The sequence below is a fragment of the Rhagoletis zephyria genome, unplaced genomic scaffold (genome assembly GCF_001687245.7).
Source record: "Rhagoletis zephyria isolate East Lansing unplaced genomic scaffold, Rhagoletis_zephyria_1.1 Rzeph_scaffold_01622, whole genome shotgun sequence".
NCBI lineage: Eukaryota > Metazoa > Arthropoda > Insecta > Diptera > Tephritidae > Rhagoletis > Rhagoletis zephyria.
In genome coordinates this window covers 26,287-39,101 of record NW_016158706.1, presented here as the reverse complement: position 1 = coordinate 39,101, position 12,815 = coordinate 26,287, and the positions used below count along the sequence as shown (strand labels likewise).

General features: G+C 39.5%; 1 protein-coding gene across 1 annotated transcript in view; it reads left to right on the top strand.

Annotated features, from left to right (window-relative positions):
* LOC108364649 (protein O-mannosyl-transferase 2-like) overlaps positions 1 to 6,362 on the top strand; it is a 66,407-nt gene extending 60,045 nt beyond the window's left edge. The window contains exons 2-3 of the mRNA XM_017618408.1: positions 6,075 to 6,158; positions 6,227 to 6,362. Of these exons, the coding sequence (XP_017473897.1) occupies positions 6,075 to 6,158; positions 6,227 to 6,362 (220 nt within the window). The remainder of the gene's footprint in view (positions 1 to 6,074; positions 6,159 to 6,226) is intronic.
* Positions 6,363 to 12,815: the final 6,453 nt, after the last annotated feature.

Sequence of the window (12,815 nt, the reverse complement as noted above, 5' to 3'; positions counted from 1 at the left end):
ATGGTGGTAGTTCATGATTGTGTGTGGATTAATATCACGACACTGAGGATTTGGCAATAACCTTTTTCATCTATTAAAAAACAACACTTACCGGGCAATGTTTATTGTAAGAACAACATTTTTTTCTATGTATCGACATATTTTAAGCATTGTTGACGCTATTTCCATTTGAATGAGGAAATAGCGTCAATGACTTTATTTCCAAATTTTTGTTGACTTTATTTCGCTTTTAAAAAGGTAATAAACCCTGGTGCGGAATAAAGTCAATTGACCTTATTACCTGTCACCGTTAAAAAACGTAATTTTTTACATAAAAAACGTGCAAACGTCAACAGGATACAAAAAACGTCCAAATGACGTTAAAAACGTCAACCTGGCAACGCTGATGGCGAGTGATGTATTATCTTCACGCAGAGAATTAACAATAGCAATAATACGCACGTTTTCTTCTCTAAGAGCGGTGATTTCATTTAGCGCCAACTATAGACTTTTTGTTTGTTGAGATGTGTGTTCCTTCAAGATTTTGATTAGCTCTTCTTGGACAATTTCAATGCCAGCAGAAGCAATTGAGTGTGCATGTTGATGAAATGGTGAAAGAGCAGGAAGGTTGTTGGTGCTTCTATGGGAGTTGAGCTGAATGTCTGCTGAGACATTGTTATCTGCATTTGATTCGTTCAAATCGATGAAAGGTGGATCGGTTTTGGTAAATATGTATACTTGAAAATAGCTAATTGTGTGATGCTGTTTATATAACTTTTCCTTCTGTGTGTGCTTATTCATTCTAAATTAATTTCACGGAACCCCGGTGACTTTTCTACGGAGCCCTCGGGTTCCGCGGAGCCCACTTTTGGACGCTCTGTTCTACGACATGCAGCAACGTAGAAGGGTTGTTTTGTCTGCAAAATACTAAACTTTAAATTGAAAAAATCTTTAACACACATATGTACATATGTGCGTTACGCTACGATTGTATGCTTAGTGATCATTAACTGCGTGCTCTGCCCATGTACATATTCGCATTCGCAAAATATTCGTATCATTTGTGCGAATGCGAATGTTGATGCCAATGGGAAAAATTTTGCGAAAGCAAATATTCGCAACATCCCTAATACACCTGTTATCATAAGGGGGCGGGGCTACGCTCAATTTCCAAAAATTTATAAACTCGTAAAGTCTTAAACTGTGTAAAACTCGCAAGTTTCTGAGGCTGTTACGGGAACGCCCCACTTTGGAAATGTGTAAATATGTGCGTGAAGTGACTTTTGACAGGTTGAAAAGGGTTTTGTGAATACATTTTTGCTTCGTAGTATTTTTCATAACAGCCCCCCAGCTCGAATAAAAGCTTAAATATAGTTTAAAACGCGAGAATTAGCAGGAAACCCATGTAAATACAGTTAGGGCCGGTTTTCCAATTGTCAGGTGAAATCTCAGATAGCTATTTAATGAATAACATCATTCGACTGTTTATTTTACTGAATAAAAGCCTCGAGTTTTTCAATCACCTTCTAACAGGCGGATAGCTATTCCAGTGCATTTATAGAAAAGTGACAACATGATTAGTTCTCAAAAAATTAGAGGGAAAGCAAGTTAGCGACAGAACGTTATGATAGAAAAGGACAACTAGTACGTTGCTCAATGGATTGCTTGGCATAGATTATAAGCTCTGTATCTTTACGTACTAGGTCGGTGTTATGCAGACAAACTTTTGTTTGCCAAATTAAATGGCGGCNGACAACTAGTACGTTGCTCAATGGATTGCTTGTCATAAAATATAAGCTCTGTATCTTTACGTACTAGGTCGGTGTTATGCAGACAAACTTTTGTTTGCCAAATTAAATGGCGGCTGCTTAGTTTGCTCGGAGGTGGTTATGTCGAGTTTGGCACAGGGATGCACGTGCATTATGGTTTTCATGGCTATTGCCAACACGAAATGAGAATTTCAGATGTACATAACGCGCACAATTTAAAGTTTTTGTATATGACAACACCGAATTTGCTGCAGTTTGACCAAACAAAATTAGTTTGCTGTGAGAGTCGCCAAACTCGCTCTCTCCGAGTTTGCTGCAACAACAATTGCACGCAGTTTGCCAAACAAAATTTCTGCATAACACCAACCCTAGTTCCTGATAGTTCGTAACGATTGTTACAAATGATCATCTTTTGGCGTTTTTGTACGCAAAAACTTGCATGGAATTTGCAAATTAGGATAAGTTGAGGGAGGAAAAATTTGAGAGGAAGTTGCAATATTTTACTGGATAAATTCTTACTTGTAAAAATTGTCCATTAAGAAGAACGGCTATTTACATACTGCTTCATGCGTTTTACAAAGGCAAAGGAATTCTTTTTGGGAATTGTAAAGTTAAAATTTACAAAATTAAAATTGCATAAAACAAGTAACTGATTGCAAGGTTTGCGTTTTCGTACTTTTTAGAATAGTTCTCTCGTTGAGAGTGACTCGTGTACCTTCCGCGAATTTTCTTTCAAAAAGAGAACAGCTGGTTAATTTGTTTGTTTTCAAAAGTTTTCTAATAACAGTATTTCNAACACACAGCTGGTTAATTTGTTTGTTTTCAAAAGTTTTCTAATAACAGTATTTCATATCCTGTTATAATTTAAAGATTTTTATTTAGTAAATTTCGACGATGAAACCCCCATAAAATCTTCCTATTGAGTTAGCACCAAAACCAGTGTTGCCACACACGGACTGTTCCTACCAAAACTGGTAAGCTCTTTTCCATTTGGTAGGTTGGTAGGCTTGATTGGATTTTGGTAGGTTTCGGGACATTGAGTAATAGTTATTTGCGGAAAATAGATATAGAAACTTTTGAGCAACCTTTTTTACAAGAATATTTCACCAGTGCGTTCTAATAACGGCGGCCGCAAACATGTAAATATACCTCATTCCTAAGTAAAAACGTAAGCCCTTATTATTGCCAATATACAATACGAACATCCACCTGGGTGTCCACAATACCGTAACGCAGTAGAGGATTCAGGGACATGAAGGGTTTGAAGGCAACGAAAGGGCTGACTGTCTTGTAAAGCGTGGAGCCCAAATCCTCAAATGCGTTTGCATGGTCCCGAGCCTTTCTGCGGTACATCTAAAGATACACTGCAAACCTACTTAGTAGCTAGCAGGGAGTAATCTCAAATTGCTGCCCGCTAACGAAAGTCAAAGGGAATAAGAAAATCAAAAGATTCATAACTCTTTCCAGGAGGAACTCCGAAAGACACCTTGAACTTAGAACCTTACAGGACACTGCAAGTTAACGTACTGTTTTAATTAAAGGATTTTTCTGTAGAGACGGACTGTAAGTTTTGTGGGCAGGTGAATGAAGATGAGTATATTCTATGTGCCTGTCCACGAAGCATGAATCGTACATTGATACAATTTGGAGAACGATTGTCTTCTCCATCTAAAGGTTGGAGTGATTACAATTAGGATTTAGCACAATATATCTTCTTAAGTCGCAGCGCGACACGAATAAAGATGCTCGGGTGTTTTGACGGCGAAAAAGAACGCGTGAAAAAATTGCGAAAAAGATGCGTAAACATGGATTCAACATCATTCGCATCTTTATTCGTATCTGGTGACGATATCATATATATGTATGTGTAAAGAGACATACATTTGGATAAGTCTGTACAGTAAATGAATACGCAGCTAATTTGTTTTTATTGTACTAGCTGTATTTTAGTTTTACTAAATGTTATGTTAGCTATGTTTTTAATAAGTTTGACATTGAAAAGAAAAAATTAAAACTTAAAAAGGTGTTTGGTAGGTTTTGGTTGGTTATGGTAGAAAATTTTGGTAGGAAAAAAATGTGTCTGTGGCAACGCTGACCAAAACGTAATAATTGTTGCAAATTATTTGCTACATGTCTGTTCATGTAAAAATAATCGAGTAACTGAATAGTAACTAAATTTGTAAAAATCGCTCTCGATGAAAGAGCTATCCTAAAAAGTACGAAAATAAAATGCTTACAAGTGGTTACTAGTTTTATGATATTTTAATAAAAAGTTGTATTTAAACAATTTTAACAATTGTTACCATGTGTCAATTGCTATCCGGCCTTTGTCTGGGGAACGAATCGCCGTATAAATTTATTCCTCATACCTTGTTTATACCTACACAAGAATCGCATTAACAAAAAACTGATCTGGCTCAACATATATTTTTTTCAAGCATTTGTACCTTGGTTTTATAGCGCACTCGATGAAGCCGTATTCAAAAGCAAACAACAACTGCTGTTTTTATACATTTCTTTAATAATTAATTTGCGCGGTAGACCTAAATAAGAGAGAACAATAATTCGAATTTATTATAATAACACAGGTCCACAAAAAAAAAAAANTTATATATAATATATTATATTATAATAACACAGGTCCACAAAAAAAAAAATCGGTTAAAGGTTCCTTTGACCAAACGTAGTCTGTTATATGTTTTTGGGGTCGCTGAACACGAATCTGAAGTCCGTTTTGCTCCATCACGTCTGGACTTTTTTTTAACCTCAAAAAACCTCTCGGGTTTCACGTGGCAGAGAAAATCCGAGGTGTTTTTTGAGATTAGGAAAATATCTAGACGTGATGGAGCAAAACGGACTTCAGATTCGTGTTCAACGACCCCAAAAACATATAGTAGACTAAGTTTGGTCAAAGGAACCTTTCCACAAAAAAAAATCGATGAAAGGTTCCTTTGACCAAACCTAGTCTATGCAATGTTTTTGGGGTCGCTGAACACGAATCTGAAGTTTGTTTTACTCCATCACGTCTAGATTTCTTCCTAACCTCAAAAAACACCTCGGATTTTCTCTGTCACGTAAAATCCGAGATGTTTCAGATTCGTGTTCAGCGACCCCAAAAACATTGCATAGACTAGGTTTGGTCAAAGGAACCTTTCATCGATTTCTTTTTGTGGACCTGTGTAATAATTCAAATTTAAAAGGTGATGTATGAAGAAAACCAGCCTATTTTCACTTCGCGTCAAATTAATCATGCATTCATACCTGTTTTCTAACCGATGTGAGAAATAAAAAACCGATTTGAAAATAAATTCGAGTCGATACACTTTTTAATTTCTGAGCGTATTGAAATCTGGTTTATGCATCCGATTTGGATCACAGCGAACTGGGTTAAAGCGATCGATATAACAAGGTATCAGTTAGATTAAATATTCTCCGTATAAGCTTTAACTGACTATTGAACAATGCCATTTCCTATTATTATTTTTTTTTTGTTTTCAGTATTTTATGTATAAAATATTCTACCCCTCGGCAACACTGAAGTGTATGAGGTCGTTTGTGCATCAAATTTGCCTCGTAAATTTACGAGGGCTCGTAAATAAAGCTCCATACAAATTTTGACAGTTGTTTTACGAGGCTCGCAAATTTACGACCTTTACGAGGTTTACTAGGTTTTTACGAGTTTAAGGGAAGACCCCTAATATTGTTATTTTACGTATAAAAATATCAATTTTCAGTTAATAAGCTTCAGTAGTTACTAAAATATCGCAGTTTTCGTATTTCTGCAAATTACCGTTATATGAGAGGTAGGCGTGGTCATTGTCCCGTTTTGCCCATTTTCAATACCGTCCTTTGCTCGAAAGAAATACACGTACCACGTTTCGTTAAAATATCTAAATTTTTACTCGAGTTATTGTGTGCACGCACGGACGGACGGACAGACAGACAGTCGGGCCGTAATCGATTTCTCTAATTTTTTTCATTCTGGGCATTTATGTGTACAGCTATCTACATCTTACTCGATTGCTTTAGGTTGTTACAAATAACCGGTTTAGCGCGTTATGTGAACAAAGTTGTAATACCCTTGTGAACAAGTGCGCTCGGGTATAAAAATGTGTGTTTTTTGTACCTATGTTTATCTCAAAATAGTTTTCCCAGTAACAAGGTTAGGTTTCTAAAACTAAAATTGTTTAACAAAAACCAATCTCCAACAGTGAATATTTGACTCTTACACAATTATATGAATATTTAATCTAAAATGCTAACAGGTATTTTCTAAGAGCCTAGCTTAAGAACAACAAATAATATGCTACGCAATTTATATTTCAGGTACAGATGGATTATGTTTGGTGTCATCGTAGTTCTGACTTTTTGCACGAGATATTACAAGGTTACAGAACCTGATCATGTTTGGTAAGAACAAATACACTAATATCTAATTGTATATACGCCTAATGATGTTTATTAATCGTTCGTTAAAGCTGGGATGAAACACACTTCGGAAAAATGGGTAGCTGGTACATCAATAGAACCTTTTTCTTCGATGTTCATCCGCCGTTGGGAAAGGTATGTACACACACACAGAATATACTACTTTCGTACTTGTCTTTGCACTAAAATTAACGAAATGTATATAATAGATTGGCACTTGCACATATGTTGGTGTTTGGCCGAGCTGCTCCTTCGATTTGTGGCGTGCGCCTTGATGCTGTCACACAAAGGGAAGAGACATATCGCACACCGTCTTCAAAAGAGTCACAACTCAAAATTTTGCATTTTTGAAAGTATGCACTAATAATGTACACAAAGCTTTTATTTGCCTTTCAGCAAAGGCTGGAGCAAATTTCTATTATAATTTGTTAATAAAAAAACCTAATTAAATTCGCCCTTGCCCACATGATTAGCATGTGCTACGAAATAGTTTTCGCATTTTCTGACGAACGTATTATTTTGAGTTGTGACTCTTTTGAAGACCTTGTGCGATATTGTGCATATTTTTATGAGAAGCTGTTTTTCATGGCCGAAATACACTCGGAGGTTTGCCATTGCCTGCAGAAAATACCTTTTTTGTTTTTTATGTTTTGATGTTGGGTTGAACCGGACTTCAACCCAGGCCCTGCGGAACCAACGAAATAAGCTCTATAATAAATATATCTCAGTGAAATAATTATATGTGCATTTTAATTGTTACCTTCATCTATCTTACTTGCATCGGTACTTTCTTTTTTTGAAGTATATTACACAAGGCGTTGTTTGTTTTTTAATTTTTCATAAACCTCTGTGCATAGCCCTGTTATATAAACATTTTTTGTGTTTAATACCTTTCTTTGGAAAAAAGTAAACGTGCAAAGCATTGTTCTCGTTATGTAAAATGTCAACACGTGAAGTGAAACAATTATTTTGATAAAAAATTACAGGCTTAGTAAAAATTAATATTTTTTGCAATCACAACTTGCAGAAAATTTGAACATTTTATAAAAATGCCACGTGGTACCAGTTTAACAGAAAAAGAACAAGGATTTATAATTGGCCAAAGGGAAAGTGGCGTGCAATTGGTTGATATAGCTGCGAAAATCGGACGCCATAGAAATATCATTGCGAATTTCTTGAAAAACCCCAAAAATTATGGGACTACCAAACGCAGTGGCAGAAAATCAGAGATTGGCGAACGATGTAAAAGAACGATTCGGCGGATAGCTGTTGAAAAAGGTATGAGTTGCCGTGAAATCAAGGTTCACCTTAACCTCAATGTAACTAGGAGGAGGATCCATCAACTATTAGGTCAAAACGAGAACGTTAAACATACAAGCCGAGTATCACAACCCATGCTATTAAAGCGCCATATGGCCAACCGTTTGGCATTTGCTGAAAGACACAAGTTCTGAGATACAGAGTTTCAAAAGATCGTCTTCAGCGATGAGAAAAAGTTTAATTTAGACGGCCCTGATGGTTGCCAAAAGTATTGGCGCGATTTGAGACACCCACGCCAGCATCGACTTAAGCGGAACCATGGTGGTGGCTCGTTGATGGTTTGGGGTGCTTTTGGGTATGCTGGTAAATCTCCTCTATGTTTCATACCATGCAAAACCAATTCCCAGATGTACATTGAATTGCTTGACAACGTATTAATTGAATTTGCTGGTGACCTTTATGGAGATGATTGGATATTTCAACAGGATAACGCTCCAATCCCCACTGCACGTATTACAAAAGAGTTTTTTTCATCAAGAAACATACCACTGCTAGAGTGGCCAGCAATCAGCCCCGACCTAAATCCCATCGAGGATTTATGGGGAATACTTTCGGCCAAGATCTACAAGAATGGTCAACAGTTTCAAACCATCAAGCAGCTCAAAGAAGCGTTGGTAAAGGAATGGGACGAAATAAGCCTCCACACTTTGCGAAAATTGGTCGACTCCATGCCGAGAAGACTAACTCAGGTGCTTTAAATGGAGGCAAAAAACTTTTGTTTAGACCCATGAAATTGAAATAACGATTGTTGCATATACAATTATTTCATAAGAACGTATGAAACAAAAATTGAAATAAAATTAATCTCAAATAAGTATAAATTGTTATGTTGTCGTATATGTTAATCTTCATGTGATATATTATAAAAAAATATTTAAAAATATCCAACATCATTTTTCCGAGAATTATATAGAAATTCTTCAGTGCACATATAATTATTTCACTGAGGTATATTTACCGTTATAGAACAAAAGTTTTTATTTCAGTGTCAGTATTCTGAATCTGATTTTAGCTAATAATAATAGATTGGCGCATACACATATGTTAGTGGTCGGCTGAGCTTCTGCTCCAATTTGTGGCATGCGCCTTGATGTTCTCACACAAAAAGGAGGGACCTACAATTTTACGCGCCTCCGAACGGCGATTGTACATATTTTTATGAGAACCTCTTTTTATAGCAGAAATACACTCGGAGGTTTGCCATTGCCTGCCGAGGGGTGACTGCTGTTAAGAAAAAAACCTTTTTTCTATATTTTTTCGCGATGTTGCTTTTACCAGTAGTACTATTCTGTAACTTTCTTACCGACCGACGATCGATATCGCAATATACGACAATCATCGCTCGCGTTTGCGACGAGCTTATTCTGTAACAGTGCTTAAGGGATAATTTTCGTTTACATTTTCTACCGACATTTGTCGAAAAATAATTGGAGAGAATATGGCAATGTTTGATAAGTTCAAAATGTCACTAAAATAAAATAAGTTAAAATTTGAATTGTTTCAACCTTAAAAAAATACAATACTCTAGCAAAACAAAAAATACAATTAAAATGGCCAAGCAAGTCCAGAGGGCAACAAGTGAACAATTAAACATAATGTTGGACTTCTTCCAATTTACCAAAAGCTTGGCGGAAGGACAGTTTGCAGCTATCAATAGGAAAATTGAAGCATCCAAACAGTGGGCTCAACTGGAGAATATTTTGAACTCCGTTTTGGGAGCGGCGCTAAAAACAGTGGCGCAATAGCAACTGGTAAGTTAAAAGATACATTTGTTATAAAGATATTTACATTACAGCGATCTTTTACATGATCAAAATTTTAGGTGTGGAGGGATCTAAAGAGCCGCGCCTCTATAAAATCGAGGGAGCGACGTAACGAGCTTTGTCAGACGGGAAATCGGGAAGTGATGCAAGCCCCGCTTTCTGAATCAGAAAAGCGAGTAATTGCCATCACGGGTGCCGACTATAGCGAGGGGAGTAAAGATGCTATGACAGTATCCAAGAAGAGAGGCATCATTAATTTTTATGAAGTTTTGAGTGTGCTCGAGCTATGTATGTAATAATTACCGCAATATTGCAGCCTTGTTACTTTCTTGATCAAGCCCTTGGGGATTTTCGGGATGCGGGAGGAAAAGTGGCAGCGGCTGGATGGTAGCTTTCGGTAGGGCTCCGTTAAATTGCTGGCGGTGGACTGCTGATTGCCGGCGATGAAGTGGCGGCGGGCGGTGGAGTGGCTGCTGGCGATGTGGTTAGCTTGCTGGCGGTGAGGCGGTTGCCGTGGGATCTGCTGGACGGAGGGTGGCTCCAGGTGTACGGCGATCGAGATTTGGTTACTGGAGGACCTCGGAATTCGCGAGGCGGCCCTTATGCAAAATGCAGAATTTGCGAATAAAAACACTACTGGAATTTCGTTAACGTTTAGTCGCGCAGGACCGAGGGTTTATTTATAAAACGGTACAAAATTCAATTTTCTTTAGAACGCTTGTAAATGTATATATTGCGATATATATATATATATAAAGATAAAATTACAATTTACGAGGCGCAGGCAACCGCACAATTCGACGTGAGAGAGAATAATAATAATAATTGTCTAAGCTCAAAGCGTCAAAAAGCAACAAGGTTGCACACCTGGCAGCTTTTTGTGATGTACGCGCAAGCGCGTTACCAACGCCTTACAACATAGGTAGTGGTATTCACGCATAACCAGTTTATACATTTTAAATTCAAAAAGGGTGAAATTCATTAAACTACAATTCAATTCAATAAAATTCATATGGACAATTAGAAAACGTGATTCAAATGCTGATGTGACTCGTTGGGCTATNTTCACGCATAACCTGTTTATACATTTTAAATTCAAAAAGGGTGAAATTCATTAAACTACAATTCAATTCAATAAAATTCATATGGACAATTAGAAAACGTGATTCAAATGCTGATGTGACTCGTTGGGCTATACTCGCTTAGCCATTCTGCCCCGCCTGGACGCGCTAAGCGGCTAGTACATCCTTCAATTCCTTGAGGGTGCGCATAGCTTCGTGCACCAGTAACTCAGTGGCCTTGCCTGGATAGGCGTTGCGATGACTGCGTTGCACGGGGCGATGTTTGCGTTGGGCGACGTGTTGTACGGAGCGTGTGGTCTGCGATGCAGAGCGGCGAGACTGAGGGCCATTAGTGGCAGCGCGGTGATTACGCTGGAATTTCAAACATGTGTTCCTTATACGAGTGGCCCCTTTTGGCGGTCGCGCCGAGTGCATGGGTCGGCGACTAGATGCGTTGGCCTCGCGGCGATGCAGAAGCGTATGGTGGAACTATCCACACGTTCGGCAGTTCCCATTGGAGGAGCATTCCACTGTCCGGTGTGAGAGCGCGAGGCAGTTCGTGCAATATTTGTGCGCGCGCGCGATGGTAAACCTCTGATGGGGCTGCAGGGCCCGGAAATCGCTGCATACTCGGAGAGCATGGTGGCGCGTACATAGACGGCACTGCTGGAAGTTTGTTAGGGGCGTGTCGTCCAGGGGTAGTTGTTCCGCGGCGGTCTCTGTGGCGCGCACAGATTCACTTACGGGCGGGAGCGCCCTTGCCGTCAAAGATGTGCGTGGTGCGGGCTGAGGGATATCAATCTCCATCTGCAATTAGCGTTTTTTCGAGTAGGTTAATAGTCGGGTGTTAGACACTTATTAATAGGATAGAGGGATAAGCATATAAGTGTACTGCCTGTCAAGTAACTGTGATAGACAAATGTAGGTAAGCAGTGCGGGTATAGTGCAGTCGGTGAAAAGTTATTTAGTTATCTGCTGTGGGAGATAGAGGGGCATTTGCGTATGGCAAAGGGCATAGCTTTACAATCGACCGAGTGAGGATGCCGGTTTTGGTGCGTACGTCAACTACGCGAATATGTCCATCTGGACCGGGATGGGTCGCTTCGATGCGTCCAAGACGCCACTCAGTGGGCGGCAACGTATCATCTATAATTAGGACGCATTCTCCAGCTTTCGGTGAAACTTTAGTGTCTTTCCATCTATAACGTTTCTGAAGGTCTTTGAGATAATCTTCCTTCCAACGGCGGCTGAATTGATGGTGCACAACTTTAACCCTCTCCCACCTATTGAGAAGAGACAAATTGCTATGGTCTACTTCCGGGAGAGACAAGAGGGCAGTTCCCCTTACGAAATGGCCAGGGGTGAGGGCCGTGAACTCTGTTGGATCTTGGGAGAGAGCGGAGATGGGACGGGAATTTAATACCGCTTCGATCCTAACTAAGAGAGTGGTGAATTCTTCAAACGTGAATTTAAGTGCTCCAGCCGTTCGTTTGAGATGTAACTTGAAGCTTTTGACGGCGGATTCCCATAATCCGCCCATATGAGGGCTGCCAGGGGGGATAAATCTCCAATCAATGCCTTGGGGTGAGTATTGCTTGACGATGTCTTGAGATACTTCTTGCAGGAAACTACAGAATTCCTTCTCTGTTGCTCTTTTGGCTCCAATGAAAGTAGGGCCATTGTCGCTCATCATTCTTGCTGGATAGCCTCGACGCCCAACAAAAGGGGCAAACGAGGCGAGAAATGCGTTTGTTGTTAAATCAGAGCACAGCTCAAGGTGAACCGCCTTTGTTGGGAAACACACAAAGACAGCCACGTAGCCTTTAACAATGGTGGAGGACCTTAGCATGGAGGCTTTTACTTGAAAAGGCCCACCAAAATCTACACCGGTGGTGGTGAAGGGCGGAGCGTAAGTGCAACGCTCGGGTGGCAACGCCGCCATTATTTGAGAGCGCGGTTGATGCTTGTGGGCGGTGCAAGTTTTATATTGAAAAATGGACTTTTTTATAAGAGGCTTGAGTCGGGGGATGTAGAATTCCTGTCTTATCATTTGCTGCATGAGCCGAAGTTCGGCATGTAGGAGGAGCCCGTGGAGAAAACTAAGATAGAGAACAGCAAATCGAGATTTTTCGGGTATAATGAGGGGATGACGTTCATTATAGCTAAGAGTGGAGTGGGCCAAACGACCATTGACCCGGAGTAATCCACATTTGTCTAGAAAGGGGTTGAGAACTAGCAATCAGCTCTTCTTAGCGATTGGCACTGACTGCGATAAGCATGAAATTTCGCGGGGGAAGTTACGGTTTTGTGTTAAGGCAATGAGACGACGTTTGGTGGAGCGGAAATCATTGTGCGATAGGGACAATGGGAGAGGACCCTGTGAGGCTTGATTTCGGCTCATTAAGCGAACTAAAAATTTGAAGACATATGCCATAATTTTAAGCATGCGGGAAAGAGACGAGAAGCGATCTAAAACGTCGGTATCATCTTCGGCA